At 40.8% G+C, this 21,096-nt stretch overlaps 3 protein-coding genes across 6 annotated transcripts in view; 2 read left to right on the top strand and 1 right to left on the bottom strand.

The window, feature by feature from the left end:
- LOC6578574 overlaps positions 1–12,526 on the top strand; it is a 39,598-nt gene extending 27,072 nt beyond the window's left edge. For all 3 annotated transcript variants that reach the window (XM_032729992.2, XM_032729993.2, XM_032729991.2), the window contains exons 5-11: positions 6,539–6,611; positions 6,779–6,946; positions 7,115–7,313; positions 8,002–8,324; positions 9,755–9,839; positions 9,918–10,298; positions 12,225–12,526. In XM_032729992.2, coding sequence (XP_032585883.1) covers positions 6,539–6,611; positions 6,779–6,946; positions 7,115–7,313; positions 8,002–8,324; positions 9,755–9,839; positions 9,918–10,298; positions 12,225–12,334 — 1,339 coding nt within the window. In that variant the 3' untranslated portion in view covers positions 12,335–12,526. The remainder of the gene's footprint in view (positions 1–6,538; positions 6,612–6,778; positions 6,947–7,114; positions 7,314–8,001; positions 8,325–9,754; positions 9,840–9,917; positions 10,299–12,224) is intronic.
- Positions 12,527–13,112: 586 nt separating this feature from the next.
- Positions 13,113–14,977, bottom strand: LOC6578575 (proteasome inhibitor PI31 subunit). Of its 2 annotated transcripts, none has more exons than XM_015163237.3 (5): positions 14,874–14,977; positions 14,087–14,292; positions 13,726–14,016; positions 13,558–13,667; positions 13,113–13,501 (listed from the first exon to the last, which is right to left on the bottom strand). In XM_015163237.3, exons 2-5 carry the CDS (start codon positions 14,267–14,269, stop codon positions 13,270–13,272), a joined length of 816 nt encoding a protein of 271 aa, XP_015018723.1. In that variant the 5' UTR covers positions 14,270–14,292; positions 14,874–14,977; the 3' UTR covers positions 13,113–13,269. The 2 variants fall into 2 exon arrangements, with proteins under 2 accessions (XP_015018723.1, XP_002004484.1); XM_002004448.4 differs by having other exon boundaries at positions 14,822–14,906.
- Positions 14,978–15,530: 553 nt separating this feature from the next.
- Positions 15,531–20,335, top strand: LOC6578576. Its single transcript, XM_002004449.4, is given in 7 exon segments — positions 15,531–16,065; positions 16,169–16,637; positions 16,705–17,341; positions 17,404–17,664; positions 17,667–18,060; positions 18,696–19,622; positions 19,681–20,335. Coding segments are annotated over 7 exon segments (3,339 nt in total). The 5' UTR covers positions 15,531–15,971; the 3' UTR covers positions 20,238–20,335.
- Positions 20,336–21,096: the final 761 nt, after the last annotated feature.

A 21,096-nucleotide genomic window follows, 5' to 3' on the forward strand; every position in this document is an offset into this window, starting at 1 on the left:
ATAAGGAAACTAACTAGCTGCAGTTAATAAGCAGAGTAAAAGTCAAAATTAACAACTACTAGATACCCTGTAACTACATTGCACATGCATTCACGACAATTGCCAACACATTACCAATTTACAGGGCATCAGCAGTAAAATGAAATGGAAACTAATAAAGAAGAAAGCAATTCGCTGCGCTCGTGACGAGGTCATCAATGATCTCTGCAGATGCAAATTGCCGTTTGTCATTCGGCAGAGGCTGCAACAGAGCCTGGCGCTGAGATTGTGAACTGCGGCTGCGGTTGGGGCTGGCGATGGGGCTCTGCATGCGGCTCCTCTTTCTAGCTACTATTTGAATGTTTGCCTGTTGCATTGTTGTTATTGCCGTTGTCATTTGGCTGTTGGCTACTTGTTCATGTCAATTGCAGGTTAAGTATGCCCCGCAACACGGCGAGAAAAAAAATAGAAATAATGGAAAACTGATTTCGAGTCGAAAGTGTCAGCTTAATCAATTGGCAGCATGCCGCCAACATCAAAGATAGAGTTAGATGATATGTGCTATGTGGGGTCTGCTGGGCCCTTTGTGCTTGCGGACAGACAGGCGAAGGGACGGACGGACGACAGACCGAACCTTGTACATTAATTAGCAACAATTGCAGTTGCTGTCAGCCCTTGTTAGTTTTTCTTCTTTTTTTGCTGTTTGTCAATTTAAAAATAGTCAGCGAATGGGGAATTTGAATGGCATTTAGATCTGTTTATCATACACGCCCAGCGCACGCAACGTTTTTCCCTGGAAATCGGTGCGCAAATGCAAATGGAAAGCAAGTTACCGTACCTTGGATGGGGTCTGCCAGGCCATTCGTGTGCCTTGACTGCGTCTTTAGAATTTATTTGAAATTGCTAAGAAACAAATTAAAATTCGTTTTTATTGAGAATTTTCGTCAGACGCTAAACGTTTAGCATACCAAATTTTAGCCATACGAAACCTGTTTCCCTTATCGACTTTCACTTCGGACAACATTGCTTCCTGAACTATGTATGTTAATGCGTATTGAACGTGTTTACGCGCCGCTTTGATTGCGCTGATAGATAGTAATTAGCGTGGCCACAACACACAGAAGCTGGAGTTGAAGCATATGGACATATAAGGCGTAGAGTGGGGAAGTCAAAAATATGACTCGACTTGGCATAAATTATGTTAGACAGAGGAAATATCGTTATATATTATGGAAAAACAAATATTTGTAAAATTACTTATGTTAGTTATATTCAATATAAAATCTAGGGGAATCATCTTTTTAAACACTTTCTTGTCAAAGAGAATGTTTGCTTTAGCTCTGCTGCAGCAGCTGGTTTTTCAGCATATGAAGCTCAAGGTGAGGCAGTTTAGAGTTGATTAAATTTTAGTTTTACCTAGCTTAAAATCAATTTTGACACAACTTGAATTTTTAATTAATCAGTATCTGTAGCTATGACATAGCAACTGGACTTGAAGTATTTTAAGCTTTTATTGTCTATCTATAATAATACAAGAAATACTCGAATAGTTATTATAGCATTCCGGAAATAAAGAAGTTTGAAAGTGAAAAAAGTGAAGCGAATATAGAATGAAAACAAATAAAAATCCTTGTCACCCTATATAGGACACCATTATATAGAGAAATACGGCAAGAAATATTTATTTTGATTTAATGCAACATAATATGTATTTATTTACAAAAAAAATCGATATGAAAACATCTTAATGTTTAAAAATAAGTTTTTTAAAATTATAAATATTGAAAAAAAACATTATTTAAAATTTTTAAAATATTTTTTATGTAAATTTGTTTATATTTTTACATAAATTTATAATAAAAAAAATATATTTTTTACATAAATTTATAATAAAATAAAATATATATTTTTTACTTCAAGAAATATTCAATTCAATAATAAAAATAATGTTTTTTTTTTTAACGCTTTAACTAAAAATATTATTCAGAAATTTCAAGTAATCAAAATATAGATTTTATACTCACTCACGAAAGTGAAATGATTTACTTTTATTTCATAAAAAATACACAAATTATTTTTAGAGCGGTTAAAAAAGATTGTTCTTTATTTTAAAATAATACAAAAATATTTTATAATTTTATTTTTATTTTATTTAATACATACAAACATTTTGCTTCAAATTTCAATTTAAAAATTGGTTTCAAGCCCACTAACAGCTAAATTTTAAATTATTTAAACACTTATCATTTATTTGTTTTGTAAAACTGTCCAACTATAAGCTAGGGTATCTTAACGTCGTTCACTATGTACAGCCAACCATAGACTCTGTTGCATGCGATGCGATTGGCAATTTTCACACCTGGCTGGCATCTCTTCGGCTGCTGCCGCTGCTGCTGCTGCTGCTGCTGCTGCTGGCAACATGTAAATTAATTAATTAGACGCTGTGTGGGCGATGCGCAGCAGATGCTGAAGGACCACACATTTGCAATGCAAGAGGCAAGCAGCAAGCAGCGAGCAGCGAGCAGCCACTATCCAGCATCCAGCCGGGCAACAAGCGCATTTAATTAATGGGCAAACCCTTAAGCACACTCAGGGCCAGACCACTTACATGTCTGCCCCATTATCTTTTTGTGCAACAATTGAAATGGCGCCAATATAAATTTTGCTGCTTATGACAGTTTAGCAGCAACTGTTGCTGTTGCCGTTGTTGGCCAATTGCCAATTCGAAATTGGCATGGCGTTGCGTGGGCGTTGCCAATCAAAAAATTTGCATGTTTGCTGGCTAAAAAAAAAATAAAGTCAAAATCAAAATCGAAATCGAAATCGGAATCGCCTAACGAAATCATAATACAAACTGGCGCAGCTCGCGTTATAAGCGGAGCATTTGATTGCAACAGAGTTTCTGATTTCATTTCGTTTCGTGCGAATTAAAAGTAAGGCAGAAAAAAAGGCGCGACTGGCGCCTGGCCAAGGCCACAACTTAACTTGCAGCCAGTAAAAAAGACAGTTTTGCCTAACAATAGCAACCGGATAGAACTGAGCCCTAGTTTCGATTCGAACACACGTGCCATATTATTTATCTTGTTTTTGTTTTCTATAATTCCGTCTCTCTTACATTGAGTTAAGAACCTGGTTAGTTGTGGCCTTCAAAGCTTTTAAGGTGCGTCGCACTGTTGTCAGCAAATAATTCAATTAATTGGTTCAAATTGTAGCTCGCGTTCGTTGCCTAAGTCTTTTGTTTACTGACATTTATATATATACAAAAATTAGCGAGTTGTAGAACGGAATGGCTTGACTTGAAAATACTTTAACTGTACGACAAGGGTTTCAGGCATGTTTAATTTCTACATACATATGTACATACATATACATGCACACATATATGTAATTTATTTTGTAATGATTGATTTTATGAAAATGAATTTAAATATTTAGAAAATTTAGAACAAGGAATATATATATTTTTTATAGAGTCATATATCGGATATATATTTAATGTTTAGGGAAATATTATTATTATTATTATTACATATAGATCATGTATACGGAAGCAACATGCTCATGCAGCCGTGCAGAGATGGACAAATGTATAAGCTTACGGTTAGTCAAAAAAGAGAACAGACAGCTAGACGGGCAGATAGACAGATAGAGATAGATAGGCGGACAGATTAGCAGATACATGGTCATAAGAACAAACAGAGCGATAGATGGACAGATGAAGAAGCGTACATCCTTCCTGTCTAAGCAAATCGAGCAAAATAATAACAATAGAGCAAGTCGAAGAGGTCAACAGAGAGACATACGTAGAGCAGATCTTAGCATTATAGATAGACTAAGCCTACAGACCGAAAATAGCAAATAGCCAGTCATTTTGATCAAGAATATACAATATATATATATATATATATATATGGTTACGGCCACGCCAACGTCGTTACAGAGTATCTCAACTCAGCTACTTGACTAACTATACCACTTCATGGCAATTACAATGTATTTAGCTACCGCGCGTTCGTTGCCTAAGTCTTTTGTTTATATGCATTTAAATATTGCACTAAAAAGAAACTGCACTAGGCGCTCGCTGCTCTGCTACAGTAAGGCTGGTCGTATTTTTAGCTCGACCGGTTGCGATTGTCTCGCATTTTAAGAGTCTCTTCTCTGTTTTATTATATTTTTGGTGCCTGTTTGCATGCCCAACTAGCCGTAGGTCAGTTTTGGAACCAGTTGCCGTTAACCGGCATAGCTGGCTGTCGCTTCCTTGAAGAAGCCACTGCAACGGCAACTGGAAAGAGCGGCCGCAGCTGGAGCTCCCCGCATGCAAGGTTTGACCCACTGCACACGTTTAACTTGAACTCCAAAATTGTGAGGTGCTTCGCTACAAAGAAACAAAAACGAAAAAAAAAAAAAAAAAAACAAAACCCGCTATAACTTGGACTCTCGCTTTCGTTGGCAGCCGCAAAAATGCAAGACAAACAGTTGTTGCCTTTGTGCCTTTCGCATTTTTAGCTCATTTAGGCGTGTCAGGTCCAGTTTTGTTTTTTATACCGGACGACCTTGCAACCGATATGTATGCATGCCTACATAGTATATAGTATATGCAATCTATATATATATATATATATATATTTATATATAACTGACTGTGGCCACATCGAAGTGAATGCAACCATGAATTGGCAAATGAATGCATGTTGCTGCTGAATGATTGGCAGTGGGTTTGCCTGGCTCGGGGCTGGGCTTCGGTTCTGTTTCACTTATGTGTACCAGTTATGTACCGTACGTATACCGGTTCATCTTTTGCTCTGGCTGACACTTTTAATAAGTCTAAAATTAAACAAAGCATTTAAGTATTAAAACGTATAAAAGAAGCTCAAGCACACAAAAGAACTGCAAAATCCGCTTCGTTTAGGGGCAACCTTGAAAGGCACACATCAGCTAGCAGCAACAGCAGCTAACAGCTAACAGCGGCAGCGGCAGCAACAGTCCATGTCGATTTCATTTCATGGAAAACTTTGACACACATTTCAACGGTTTTTACAAGCGTTTAGCCAATAAATCAACGCCAAACAGCCGCCGCACCGTTGGCAGATGCTATGCGCAGAACTAAGGCACATGGCCAAATGCCAACAGCAATTGCTGCTGCTGCTGCTGGCAGCAATAGTTGCTGCTGCCTGTTCTTCTTCTAGGCAGCGCTTCATTATACAAATTAACATAAAACATAATAGTGACAGCAAGTGAGCAGCGACAGGAGCAGTGCAGATAACAACAACAATGAACAGCAGCAGCAGCAGAAGCAGCAACGGCAGCAGCAGCAACAGTTGCAGCCAGCCGCAAACGATAACAATTACAATTAGCTTCGTTTTCATTGTACGGCGCGGCTTCCTCTGCAGCATCTAGTTAGCATTTTTGGCCGACATTTGAGACGACCTTAAGCAACAGCCAAGAGCTCTTCCTGCAGCACAGTCACAGAAAATACTAGCTAGACAGTAGTTTATTTTCCAGCAAGGCCAAAACAAAAGACTCGGGCAACAAACTTACAGTACATGTGCATTTAGATGAGCTGAAAATGTATAAAATTATATGAAATATTTATTCTATATAAATTCATATACAACTGAGCAAGCGCAAAACAAAAGACATAGGCAACGAACTTGGGCCAAATTGTATAAAATTGATATTTTTTAAATAATACATTTTAATTTTAGTTACAGTCTAACTCTTCCTGCATATGAAATGGAATATGGTTTGGCAGTATTTTTTAGTAAGCTTGACTAAAACAAAAGACTTAGGCAACAAACTTGGCTAGCGATTTAACAAGATTTAAGTATATGGAATGTTGTTCTTACTTAAGCTGTCTAAAAAATAGTGTATATGACCCAGACTGTATCAATGCTAGCTAAGACAAAACAAAAGACTTAGGCAACAAACTTGATTAAAATTTTTATTATAAAGATGATAAACAAAACATATATTTTTACTGCAGTTACAGTAGAAACTGACTGCAAGGCCATAACAAAAGACTTAAGCAACAAACTAGCCCCAAAAAAATAGAAGTCAATATGAGTCAGCCGGCAATTAAAAGCTAGAAGAAAAATATGATATGTTTTTGTTATAAATTCATATGCAGCTGCCACACACACACACATACACATGCATATACACTTACATATTGCAACAAGCACATAAATCACTGTCAATGCGAATTTGTGGCAGGCGAATGCACAGTTATTTGGCTGTTGTTAACTGGGGTGGTGCTGTGGTTGTTGTTGTTGTTGCTGGTGCTGGTGGTGCTGCCGCTTGTTGCCCCTGTTTTGTCAAACGTTTAATGCAACAAAATGCTGCAGCAGGCCAAGAGTGACTCATGCTGGCCAAAAAAGAAAAAAAAAAAAAGAAAAAGTGAACGGGCGCCCAAAAACTTTATAGAGCCACAACTTGAGCTTTAATTTATTTTGCGTTTGATTGATTTGCAATTGATCAAATAATTAATTGACACTATATACATATCTATACTCACACTTCCATACTTATGTATATATAAATATATTTAACTGTATTTCAGCATTGGACTGTGCGGCTTTGACAATCCGATGCGGGACCAGAAGACGGAGGAGATGAAGCGCGTCATCGGCCAGGTAAGCATTTGTTTGTATCTCTCTGGTTGTTTATGGCTCATTAAAGTGAGCGACACAGTTTCCAGACTCTGATAACGATTACAAGAAACTGCCATTAACAATATGCAAAACAATTTAAAGTACAGCTAAATTTATTTATTTTTTGTATTTATTTTCAACACCTGTAGGGCGTCAAGATCAAAATGGATGATGCTGGCAATATACTCGTGCGTCGCTATGCGAAGAGCAACGTATTTGTTAAGAGCACCGCCAGCACTCCCAACGAGGAGACATCCATTGGTGCCGAAATCTTAAAGCTGCCAAATCAGGCGCTCGAAAGCGAAAAAATAGTCAAGGCAAGTCTATATAGCAAATCGAATATATATATATATAAATAGACAGAGAGCGAGAGAGAGAGAGAGAGCGAGAGGAGTGGAGTAGCATATGCAAATTGTTGTATTGTTAACTAATTTCTGTTTCTATTTTCTTGTTGCTGTTGCTGCTGTTTTTTTGTCGCCTGACAGCTGTTCGATATGAAGAAGTTCCAGTCGAACGTGAATCGTGAATTGCGCCGTGCCTATCCAGATCGTCGACGCTTGGAAACGCAATGCCTATCGGCATTGGCCTTTGTCAAATCGGAGAATGACATTTTGGAGTGCCCCATTTGGGTGCTCATTGTGAATGTGGTAGCCATGGATATGCTAAAGAGCAAATTGCCGCCAGGTGAGTTGACTTGCAAGTGTGCACCAGTACATATATGTGTGTATGTGTGTGTATATTTGATATAAATATATGTATGCATGTGGCTCAGTGAACGAACTGTTGTTCAGCTCAGGGTTAGCAAAGAACTAAAGCTAATGGTTATTGACTTTTATATATCATATAAGTATGTACAGATTATATATATGATATGATATGATATGTTGCCATCTATTAGCCAAATACCTTATATTATATATATTTATGGAACTCTAACTTCTAAACAAATAGAAGATCTGTCCTTCTAATATCTCGTTACATATATGTTCCATATATTTTTGAAATATTTTACAGATCTCAGAAAAGTCTTACAAACTTAATCTTCTCTAGTACAGTCATCTCTATATTTATATAATTCCATTCCAAGTACTTCACTGCTTTTTAGTTCAGTTTTCCGCCATCATCTCTAGCTCTATATATAGCACAAGCACTTCAAGGCTGCGCATTAGCAGATAGTTAAGAGTTGGCTGCAGCAGCTTCTATTGTCTCATATGTGTGTGTGAGTGAGAGTGCGTGTGTGTTGTGCGTATTGTGAGTCCATTTGCCTGCCAGCTATTGATTTATTGGCAGCAACAATTGTGAATGGCAGCGCTGACATATGCAACAGCGAGTACAGCATCTTCTTCATGTTCCACTTCTACTCCATTCGCAGTGCAACGTCCCATTGTGGATATAAAGAATCGGCCGCGCATACCCATACCCGACGAGGATCCCTACAGCGTGGCCGGCAACGGCAGCAACGGCAGCTCGGGCAGCTCTGGCTTTGGCAGCGCCCACCAGCAACAGCTGCAGCAGCAGCAGCTGCAACAGCAGCAACTGGGCAAGCATTTGAATAATGGCAGCAGCAATGGACATGTGGCTGCCACACGTGAGCAACTGTTGCTGCAGACGCAGCAATTGGCGCACAAGCGCAGCGAGAAGCCGCCCAAATTGCCGCCCCGAGATAATGTCTATGCGCACGATCTAATTCCAAAGGTGAGAGACAACAATTAGCAGCAACAACAACACCAGCAACAACAACAAAAACAACAGCCGAAAACTGTTGCTCAAGTGTTTTGTAGGCAAGGTGTTGGAACAATTGTTGCAAGCGCGTAAGAAACAATAAGTTAATATATAGGCATAAATATATATATGTATATATGTTTATATAGCTATATAATGTGTGAGCAAGGCGTGTGGCAACTAGTTCAGCAACAACAACAACAACAACAACAACGGCGAATGTTGTTGGCCTGGCTATGCTTGGCTACGTGCGCACTTGCAAAATGGTTTACGGCTCGGGTCTCTGGGTTTTTCTTGAAGCCCTCAAAAAGAAAAACAACAACAAATATCTGAAAACAAAAGAAAAATATAGAAATACCAGGCCAGTTTTGGAGCTCGTTGAGCTTCACCAAGCATTTGGCTTGCATTCAATAATATTCGAATTTCATCAAGCAACAACTGAAACATAACTGCAAACGAATCGCGTGTAATTAATATGCACGGAATGTTGCCAATGGGCCCAACGACCGTTGGCTATAAATGTCTGCACACACAGTTATGGCTAACAGTACAGAAAGAGTGAGAGACGGGGAGAGAGAGGGAGAGAGAGAGACTTGGGGGATTATATGTAACTATCTGCAGTGCCTTTGGCTGGCGCACCTTGCGCAAAAGCCCAGCGCGTTCGTTGCCTAAGTCATTTGTATTGTTGTTGTTGTTTCTTTCAGTGTGCTTGTTCCAAAATTTAAACAATTTAACAGAATGCATAAATAACAATTGTTATTTGGTAATAACTACAATTAAGATATGCTGATATTTCGATATGTATATATAGTAAAATATATATAATAGCCAATGAATCTCTGATATAATATAAATATTTGTTATGCCTCATCTAAAAGCTCTTAACAAGTTCGTAAAAATCCAACAACTGTTCTTTTATAACAACTATAATTATTATTATTATTTGAAGCAATGAGCTTTGAATGATGCCAAAATATACATATTTATATACCTATATCATTTTATTAACACTTCTTCAGTAAGTGAATACAAAGATTTGATTGTTCGTATCTAATGCCATTTTTATTCATATCTCTATATATGATAAATATCTATTTATACGAGTTAGTTTCAAACGTCTTTAATTATATCCTTAGAACTTATTCCTTAAGTCTTAATACCCATTCATATTCTCTGCTAATTATTTGCCTAAGTATATGAAGGATTCAAAATCTATTCAGGTTCGTTGCTTAAGTCTTTTAATCTTATTCAATTTTAGATATTTAGTACATTCAGTTAGCTAAGCATTATATATTCAATTCTATTCAAATGTTATCCAAATCCGTTGTCAATAATTAGAGGCACATTTATCAAAATTTTTTAAATATATATAACTTCTGACTCTTTTGAAATCCTCTCCACAGCCGGACTACGATGACATTGACTTGGAGTCCCGCATCAAATTGTCTCGCGGCAAATCTGACAAGGGCAAGGACAACAAGAAATATGGTAAGTCGTTGCTCCAGCACATTCTTATGTCTATCTATGTGTATAGCAGTTAACATCATCATGCTCTGCTTCACTTAGATGATCCCTATTACTGTGGCTTGCGTGCACGCGTGCCCAACTTTGTGAAGTCTTCCAAGTCCGGCTCGAAGGATCAGCGTGACGGCAATGGCAACAACATCATCAACAACAGCAGCAGCAACAACAACAGCAGCAACAGCAATGTCAACGGCAACGGCAACGGCATGAGCACGCTCAGCCAGAAGAAGACATCGATGATACACAGCAATCATTTGGCTGGCATGCATCCGCACGCGCTACACTTGCAGCAGCAGCAACAGCAGCAACAGTTGATGGCAGCGGCTGCAGCGGCGGCAGCGCATGCCGTGCACCACCAGCAGCCGGCTAGCCATCACCATCCGCATCAGATTTGGCAGACGCGCAGCTATGAGAGTGGCATAGGTATTTATAATAAACTGGGCGGCTATCCACAGCAGCCACACAATACGCATGCACAACCACAATCACTGCCAACGGACCTAACGGCAACAACTGCCACAACAACTGCAACTGCAACAAACAAGACACAAATCAGCGCCCTGGCGCCGACTGTTAAACACCAACAGCACCACCAGCACCAGCACCAGCACCAACAGCACCTCCAGCAACAGCAACAGCACCATAAAGCACCAACACGTAGCAGTCAGCAGCAACAGCAGCCATATCCACACTCGCATCTGCATTCACACTCGCATTCGCATCCTCAGCATCATCGTCATCAGCATCGCCACTGCCATCGCTCGCACCACCAGCCACAGCCGCAGCAGCAGCAGCAGCAGCAACAGTTGCAGCCACAGCGCAAGGCCAGCTACTATCCTAGTCAGTACTACGATGATCTGGAGGCTGTGGCAGTGCGGCAGGGCGCACGTCGTCCCTCCATGCGACGCACCCAGCTGCCAGTGGAGACGAGCTGCAATTGTGTTAGCTGCTATGCTCTGGCACCACTGTGCGGTCAGGTGCCGGCGCCGCGGCCGCAGCGCAGTCTCAGCCAGCAGCAGCTGCGGCGGCATCAGCGGCTCAGTGGCGGGCTGCTCGATAAGCGAGTGGGCGTGGCCAAGTGGTGCAGCGAGAGCGACATCTCAGTGCTGGAACAGGTGCAGGAGCAGAACGACGAGCCGAGCTCAATGACCAACGATGACAGCTACGATGACTTCGACCTGGACTTTGACATTGACGAACCGATGCCGCTGCAACGGCGACGCCAGCAACAGCAGCACCAGCATCAGCCGCAGCAGCAGCATCATCATCACAGTACCGAGGAGATGGATCCATATGTGGATCGTGCGCAGCTGCGACAGTTGGCGGCGCCGGCGCTGCTGGCGGCACGACAGAAATCCCAATCGACCGAAAGTTTCTTTGAGCAGCCCAACGAGGAGGGCTCACTGTACATGTACGGCGGACGTCACCGCATAGTGGCCAAGCCGCCAGCCATGTCGAATCTCTATGAGCGTGTGCCAACCGAGCTGAGCTATAAGCGAACGCAATATTACAATAAGCCCCTGTTGCCAGCGCCCAGTTGGCGGGGCAAACAGCGCCAGCAGCAGCAGCAGCAACAAAAAGCTGACAAAAAACTATATGACAATACGAATAGCAATAATAATAACAACAACAACATCAACAGCAAGCGACAGCTAACGAACAACAACAGCAGCAGCAACAAAGATGACAACAACAATAATTTCAATAGTAAAAACAAAAGTATAACAGCAAAGACTTTAGCAACAGCAACAACTGCAACTGCAGCAGCAGCAACAGCAACAACAACTGCAGCAGCAACAGCAACAGCAACAACACCAGCAGCAGCAGCAGCAACAACAACAACTGCTGCAACAATTACAAACAATGCACAAAGAATGGGTCGCACTGCCAGCCGCCTTGACATCAGCGACATGGAGTCCATTTATGGCTACCTAAAGCCGCGCAAGCCGCGCAGCCTCAGTCTCAAGAAAATTCAAATACTTGACTATTGAGACACGCTGAGAAAGAGAGCGAGCGAGCGAGCAAGAGAGAGAGAGGTTATTTTGCAGCATTTAGTTTGGGTTTCTTTAAATCTAGATACGCGCTGTATATATATATCAATGCCTTTATACCTTACCCGGCTATAGCTAAACACCTGTACTGAATTTGTTTGTTTTTTCTGAAAAAGAAAAAAAGTACTAACTTTACTTTAAGACTTGGACCCTGGACGGCAAACAGTTTACCTTGTACATATTACAATCATATCACACACAATTATCCATACACACATACATATGCTTCTCCTATATATGCACTATATATATATAAAGAGATAGAATTTTGCTAATGTCACTTTATTGCTTCTTGTAGATTCCGAACTTGTCGAATCACCTTACAATCACATCTATGGACGCCATTTACCGTTGCCCACACGCGGCTATGTGCCCACACCACGCATGTTCATTGGGGAATGGGACTGAGAGCGGAGCGGATGAACCCTATAAATATATGCATATACACCTATCTATACCTACACATATACATATATATAATAAATACATGTACCAACTGCTTCACACAATTCACGCACAAAAGATGAATGAAATATTTTAACTGAAAAACAAAAACAATTATTTTGCCAGCAAAAAAACAAAATTTTAAATTTAAGTCAATGAAAATCTTCAGTAATTAATTAATTTAGCTAAATATTATGTTAAAAAATATAATAAATAAAGAAAAGAAAATAAATAATGTTAGGCTAGATTTAAATGTATACCACACACACAAAATATAATGTAAAAAAATATAATATATATTATGAAACAAAAATATATATGCATACACATATATATAAACAATATGAAATATGATATATTAAATAGCTGCGCATTTCTATAGATTTTGTTCGCATATTGAGATTACGAAAACGCAGTCTATATATAAAAATATATATTAATAGATAACAATATATATCAAAATCTTAATATATACCTATATATCTTTAAATTTGACTATATGCGCCATTTAATTTGTATAGTTTTTAATTATTTTCTGTTTGTGAATTTAAAGCGTCTTTCCCCACTTTGTTTGCAGCCAAAATTCACAAAGCTAGTTTATGTTTAATTATGTCACATAATACAGATATATAGACATATATGCGAAAATAATAATATATCACGTTTGAAATCATATACATTTTTTGAACAAATGTTTAGGCTGATTTTATACATTGTATATGAACATAAAAAAAAGCAAGAATAATAAAGAATATTATATATTTTAGTAATAATAAAATAGATTTTTTCTTCTGTTCTTTTTCCGCCGATCAAATTTCTTATTCATTTTAACTATTGATTTGATAGATCGAACATTTCAATGGGTTGGTTATATATAAATTCATATATATATAGATATTTCACATGTAGTAATCGGGATTCCAATGTGGCGGAGGCAGATGATCTGGATTCGGAGCCATTCCACTAGGGTTACGTGGATTCAACGGATTGAACGGATCAAATCGTGCCAGGCCCGAATGACCTGGAAATGATAATAAATTACCAGGTCCCCGACCTAATGGATCCAAATCTCCACGACCAACATCCGGGAAACCGAATGGCCGGGGCTCAAAGCCATGCGGCATAAATGATCTAAAATTTCATTAATTAGATGTAAGCTAGCAGAAAATATGGATTCAATGACTTACCCCGGGCGTCTAGGCTCGCCGATGCGCAAAGGATCTGATGTGGATGCTGGAGTTCTTTCGTTGTTGACCTGTGTTTGTGTGGTTGCCTCGCGTGAGTTTCCAGTAAATACCTAAGGGATACGATTATTAGTATATAATCAGCAAAACATATATATTCTTTGATCGCACCGGATCACAGAGCTCCTTGCGAAAGCGATCAACAATATCTGTTGCCGTTGGCATGGTTGTTGTTATGCCACCCTTGACCGCCACAACCAATGTTTCCGGCGTCACGCAAATATTTGACACATTCTTAGTATTAATATCCAATAAATTGATAATCAGCGCATCTTCTGTAATATGTCCGAGCAGTAGATAAAGCACTTTATTATGCACATATCGTAGCGAGTATTTTGTATTATCGCCATTCCAATGATCAGGCAGTAATTCACTGCCGACCTCGTCTTCGGGTAGAGTTTTCTGGAAATATAATATTTACATTCATATATTCTTATTCAATTGAATTCACACGAATTGACGAGATACTCACGTCGTCTCCAATACCAACGCAACGGAATTTGTAATGCTTAGTGAGCAGGAAATGAGCAAGCACTATTAGAATATCAGACTTCTTATCAATTATCCCCTCTACAGTTTTGAATAATAGATCCCAGCCGTAAAAGAAGTCCGAATTCAATTTCTCAGATCCCGGCTTGGCTGTTGCGGGCTCCATTATTTCTCAGTGGTTGTGAGTGACTGTAGATATTGTTAAAGGATTGACGTCGAAATACCAATTTGAAACATATTTCACAGTAACACACTAATCTAATCTAATCTTTTTTAAATCGGTCAAATAAATAAGTAAATTTAGACAGAAAATACACCGCAATTCAAAATATTTTATTACAATTGCATTTATCGCATTGCTACTAATATATGCTATCGATTACCAAAAATAATCGATCAAATTATGGCAATATTTCGACTTGTTGACATATCAAAACAAAAAAGCTGCGACGTATTATGCTAAAAACAAGTAAATAATATAATACTAGAATAATAGTGTCCTTTTGAACATAACGTAAATCAACTGATATATATGTATAATTATACTATAAACTATTAAACTTTAATAAAAATACTTCTTGAAAGCGCATTCAGTGGAAACTGTCAACAATGAATTGCAAGAATATGTATTTATGTATGTCAGCATAATTTGCATTGTTGAACATCACAATGAAGATGCCTTTCCTAATAGTTCAATTTTAATATTTAATGCAACTACCGGCTTCAGTAACTGACAACGCTTTTATCTTCATAAATCAAGTTATATTTACACTGTTATCTGCAAGAATATACGAGCGGCTTCGTCTCAGCTGCGCACAAAGATAACCAAATATCGAAATAAAACACTCAGCATTGCATTTGCTTGTTAGTGTTGAACAACGCTTTTTTTAGGCGATTGATTTAATATCAATTTTAAAAATATTTTCAAATTAATATTCGTTGTTGATTACTTATTATTATTTGTCTTCGTCTACCTCATACATCATTTGAATTATTCATAAAGTAATATTTTTTATTGTTGTTCTACTTTTCATTTATGTTCGTGTCTTAACGTACATTGCATGAGTGCGAAAGAGACCACTAGCTGCAAAAAGGATTGTCAAGTATATCAAATTTAATCAAATTCTATAAAATCGCAATAAACAGATAGAATAATTAATAAAAATTATAATATTTAGGCTATTAAAATTCCGCTTTGACCTACTTTTGATATGTGGAACTATTAGACTGAAAAATTAGACTTTTACTATATGTGATCGCTGATTGAGATTGTAATTAATTGGAGATTTTGAGCTTGGATTAAGTGGGAAAAATATATATTATTCTTAAAACGGTTCTAGGAAACTTGTCGGCTATAGTAAATATAGGATGAATATGTTATATCAAAAAATATCGGCTCCAGAGTCTAGGTAAAACTTGTTATGTATACTTCGTCGTGATTGAAGTCGGCAGTACCCGAACACCCGAAGTGGCTGCCATATTGAAAACGATATACTACGACGACAGTCGTGTGAAAAATCATTTCTACATTGACAGCCAAGCGAATGGAATATATAAAATATATAAAATTGAATCAAATTTAGCAATACTGAGATCATTATAACGCGTTTGCCGCCGTTGTGTCTGTGAGTGTGTGTGTGTGAGGGCGCGCATATGTGGGCATGCGTTAATGTTAGTGTTAAATATATTGCAAAAGAAATACGCGCCGGATTGTTATTGCTCCAGCAATAACTTTAGCAGAGAGTGTGTGTGTGTGTGTATGTGCGTGTGGGTGTGTTAGTGTGAGAGAGTGCAGGTATAAGATATTTCTTGGTTGCAAATCCACGTGTGGGTAGTGATTCAATTTAGCAGCCGGCGAGGCAACCATCATGAGCAGCACACCCGGCATGGATACTACGCTGACGGTCGCGTCGCCAGCGACGCCTTCTCCATCACTCAAAGCCTTTGATTTTGATTTCACGGGTAAGTGTCAATTCCCTTTCCTCCGCCATTCTCCCCCACATCACCATTCCGCCCTTGCTCGCGGTCCTTTGTACCTTTGTCTAAAGTATTCTTTGTTGTCTAGGCTCCAATTATGAAATGGATCCCAGCATTTCGGAGGAGGAACGGCGCTTCTATTTGAAAATGTATCCCACAGTGGACCTGGTCAATCAACGTAAAGTTCATTGCACCGTTTGCCGAATGCACCTTGGCACAGCAGTCAGCACAGAAAATAACATTAAAATGCATCCCATACTGCGTGTGACGCACTGCATCAAATGTCATGATTTCTACAATAGCGGAGAGTTTTCAAAGGGCGAAGATGGCTCGGAGCTATATTGCCGTTGGTGCGGCCAGGGCGGCGAGGTATATTGCTGCTCCACCTGCCCGTTTGTGTTCTGCAAATCGTGCATCATCAAGAACCTGTCCCGAGGCGTCATTGTGGACATTGAACAGAACGAGAACTGGAATTGCTTCAAGTGCACTTCCAAAATACTCTGGCCGCTACGCGCTCAACACTGGGCACTGGTCAACTACATACAGACGCAAAAGAAGTAAGTGCCTGAGCTCTGAGATGTCTCTGTTGATATAGCTAATGATTCCTACCTCTCTCTATTTCAGTGGCCTTCAGTCCCTGCAGCTATCCGAATCGGAAATGCGCAGGCAAACTCACAAGGACTACAGCACTTGTTGTCGCCTAGCTAAGGCGAAGGTGAATAGCTTGTCGGATTCCATGGAGAGCTTGGAGTCAAATACTTCCAAACGTAGTCATAGTAGCTCTGCGAATTCGGCCAAGAAGTCTGCCAAGCCACAGGGCCCGCCTGCTAAGCGTCCAAAGTCCTCCAATGACGATATCGTCTGTACGCCCGATTTGCTCAGCATGCTGGAACCAGATTGCCAAATTTCAGTGGCCCAAAAACCGGCTCCTCGTTCGAATATAACACCTGCTTCCGCCATCACGACGACGCCACGCATCGTCACCGTGCAACAGAATTACACCGGACCGCGGCCGAGTACGAATGGAAGCTCGACCGCGGGACCTCGCAGCAGTCTACCACCTCCGCTCGTGCTGAGCAGTTCGGGGATACGTTATCGCCAATCCACGCCCAGTCAAGCCTCTGTAGTGCGACGCACAGTGGTGCCAAATGCCATACGCTCGGCGGGACCTGTTTTTCATACCATTAATGGTTTTCGGGTCGATCTCAATAGTGCCGCACAACAGGACTCATATCGCCTACCTAACGGGCGGCTTATACAGGTTAGTCGAAGCACTGTAAGTCCTTTAATCCAATTTCATATTAATTCCATAAATTCTTTCAGGTCAAGCGGCAATTTCCAGCAGGCCAATCACCACCAACCACGACAACGGTAACACGTGCGCCCATTCCATTGACTCCACAGGTCATCATCAGGCAACAGCCGCCAACGGTCCAACCCCCACGAATGCTGCATCCTAACTTTGGCTCGAACATGGGCATCTACAATCCACAGACCAATCAACAGCAGCGTGCACCACAAGTGGTGCGCGTCAACAACGGCAGCCAAGTGCATGCAATGAACGTCGCCCCCAACCCCAAGCAACTGCCGGCAGTGGGAACAGCAGCAATGGTGGACCGGGCGGTGGCACTACCATCATGATGACGCCCGCATCGGTGCCTAAAGCACCAACATTGGTACGCCACGTCTTCTCCACATCGCCACTGGGCGCAGCGCGCACTCAGCTGCAAAACCAAATATTCAATGCTATGGAAATCTGTACACATCTCACGGGCAAGGTGCAAACATTGACCATGTCCAATGCGTACAACGAAGCGCGCAGCTATACGGATGTCAAGGAACTGTATATACATCTATCCTATCTGATGACCTATGCAATAGGACGATTTAAACAGCTGCAGGACAAATGCTTGCTCGATATGCGAGAAATGGGCTTCAAGAATGATGCCAACAGCCTGGAGAATGGACAACTGGCAGCTGGTAAGATCCTAAAATATATATAATATAATATGCATAATAGTTAAGGTTATATATATAAATTGTTATTCAACATTTTGTTAGCCTAAGTTCTAGAAAGATGTGTAATTTAGACTCTATAAAACTAGAATAGAATAGTTGTTAAGCTTCTCCGGTATTTGGCATATACCTTATCGTCTAAGATTTAGTTTAGTCTATAGTTTATCTATAGTTCCAGCTGCTGCTTCGCAGGCTGCATGCTGCGATTTGCCTATGCGAAGTTAGAGTTTCTTCTTCTTTCTGCTTTTTATAAATAAGAGTACATTGTCTTTTGTGAATATTTGAACACATGGACGGGTGTTGCTCGACAGTATATATAGATAATATGATCTATATCATGCTATATATATATTCGTATCTTATGTCTGAGTTATACTTTGGTTCAGCCACCATGTAAGTATATTTTGTTGTGTTGTATGAAAAACTCTGCGAGTTCCATTTCCTTGGCTCCATTTCGAATTGAAATTCAAATTGATTTTAAGCTCTTGGTCCATGTGTTTGTAAAATATCCAACAAAAAGGCAATGGAATCGAATTCAGCAGCAGTTTTTCGCTTTAGCTTTAACCATGTTCTCTCTCACCTCTTTGGCTTCATTTCAGCTGTGGAATACGTTTGCTATGGCCAACTGGATGATGTGGATCTATTCAACACGGGCAGCGATAGCTTTCACAATCAGGTCTACGAGTATCGCAAGAGTCTGCATGCAAATCTGAAGGACGGCGAGAATGTGGATCCACTGCCGCCGCTATTGCCGCTGGGCGTGCGCGCCGAGGGTGATCCGAAGGATGAGGATGAGGATGCGAAACGGGAGCCAACTGGTGAGACGGCGGAGAATGAGAACGATGATAGCTATGACTATGACGATGACTATCAGGACGATGATGCGGATGACGGGGATGATGTTGATGACTTGAATGATGAGTACGATGCCCTCGGCACCGAGGAGAGCATGAATCGCAATGAGCAGGAGCATGCGTATGATCGCAAGCTAACGAGACTGCTCAGAGAATATCCATCCATTTGGTGCACCCGCCATCCGGACTATGGCAAGATGGTGGTGACACGCAAGCAGTGGCGCGTCATAGCCAGCCACTTTCCACGGGGCGATGACATAAAGCTGCGCTGGAAGAACGTGCGCAAACGTTATGTGCGCATCGAACGATTGCTCAAGCAGGGAAAACGCTTCAAGGGCTATTTCGATAAGGCCACCAACTATTTGGCCAACAGAGATGTGCCGCCCAGCGAGTGGAAGCCGGTCGATTGTGGCGAAGGCGATGGCGATGGCTATGAGCGTAAGCAACTGGATGCCATCGAGAATACCATCAATAAGGAGCAGAAAGAATGTGCGAAGCCCACGGCACGTTTGAATGTGCGTCCGCTGGAGGTGCGACCCATTGATTTGCGCATCATCAACTTCGCCAAGAGTCATCCCGTGCTGTGGCGCAAGTCCGCAGATCCAGAGTTCAATAGCATAGACGAACAAACACGCAAATCTCTATGGCTCAACTTCTGGAAATCTGCGCCAAGTAAGTGCTCCAGGTGTGGTAGTTGCTGTAGAAAATGTCTAACTGCTTCTCTTTGCAGACTACCGCTGTGAATACATTGTGGAGCGTTGGCAACAGATGTATGAAATGTACAAGTCCTTCCGCCTAAAAACCATCAAGGACAAACGCACCTTTGCCAGGCTGGAACTGAAATACTCCAAATATTTAGCCAATTTATATTTCTTGTATAAAATCGATGAACAGGATTTGAGAGATGAATTCGAGCCGCTGCAGGATTGTGCAACGAAGGGCGGCAGCTCCGCTGATACTGCTGGCAAGCTAAAGGACATGCCGGACGATAAACAGTTTGTGCAGCAGCTGGTGCTGGCTATGCGTGCCTACCCCACATTATGGAATCCACGACATGTCGATTATAACGATGTGGGTGCACGCGAGCGCCTCTGGGCGGAGTTGGCGCGGCGTTTGCCACGCTTTAAGCGTGATGCACGCGCCTGCAAACTGCGCTGGCAAATGGCAAAGTTCGCCTACGAGTGCTATTGCCGAGAGCTGGAGCGGCAGCCTAGACCCAACGAGAAGACGCTGCAAAAGCTGCGCACAAACTTTCCGCTCGAGGAAATGCGGTTTCTTAATACCTAAGCTACGAATTTTTTAGACTAACTAACTAGACTAAGTTAATTTATGCAAAACTTCCGAACATTCTAAGATTATATATAACTATTATATACTTATTAAAAGTCTTTTTTAAATCTCATACTATATATTTAATCCTATCAACAAATATTTATATTATATATGAAATATAAGATTATTAATCAATTCCCGAACTCTTTGCAGAGAAACAAGCCAGCGACGATGAGGACAATGAAATCGAGATTGTGGAGCCAAAGACGGACACGATTACCATTGATTCGGATAACGAGGAGGAATCGCCTTCCGTGCCGAAGGTCAACCTGCCCAAGGGCCTGAAGATCACATCCGTTAAATCAACAGCACCTGAAGCGGAGATGAGTAAAATGGACCCAGTTACTGCAAACATTGATCCAAATGAGGATATTGATGTGGAGGCCATTAGCTCATCGATTCTGGCCAGTCTGCTGGAAGTGGACATTACCGAGGGCGCCGGCGAGGTCAAGACCAATCAAGCCACCTCACCTGGTGGCACTCTACAGAAGAAGCAACCGCGCAAGAAGACGACGCACAAACCAAATCCTGCCCTGCTACAGCTGGAGCGCCAGCGTATGGATGAGATGAAGCGAAATGATTCGAAGCTCAAAATGAAGCCAATTGTCAGGCTCGTTCGTGCCGAGGAACAGTTTGAGGTAGCACGTAAATGGGTGGAGAAATATGGTCAGAAAAAGAGTAAAGTGAATGCTAACGAGCAGACGATGGAGGAAGCTGGAAGTCACAAGGAAAGAGCTGTGGCAAGTGATACAAATGAGGATAAAGCTAGTGAAGAAAATACAGATAAGGAGCAGAAGCAACTTGGAGAAGGGGA

The sequence above is a fragment of the Drosophila mojavensis genome, unplaced genomic scaffold, assembly GCF_018153725.1.
Source record: "Drosophila mojavensis isolate 15081-1352.22 unplaced genomic scaffold, ASM1815372v1 contig_80, whole genome shotgun sequence".
NCBI lineage: Eukaryota > Metazoa > Arthropoda > Insecta > Diptera > Drosophilidae > Drosophila > Drosophila mojavensis.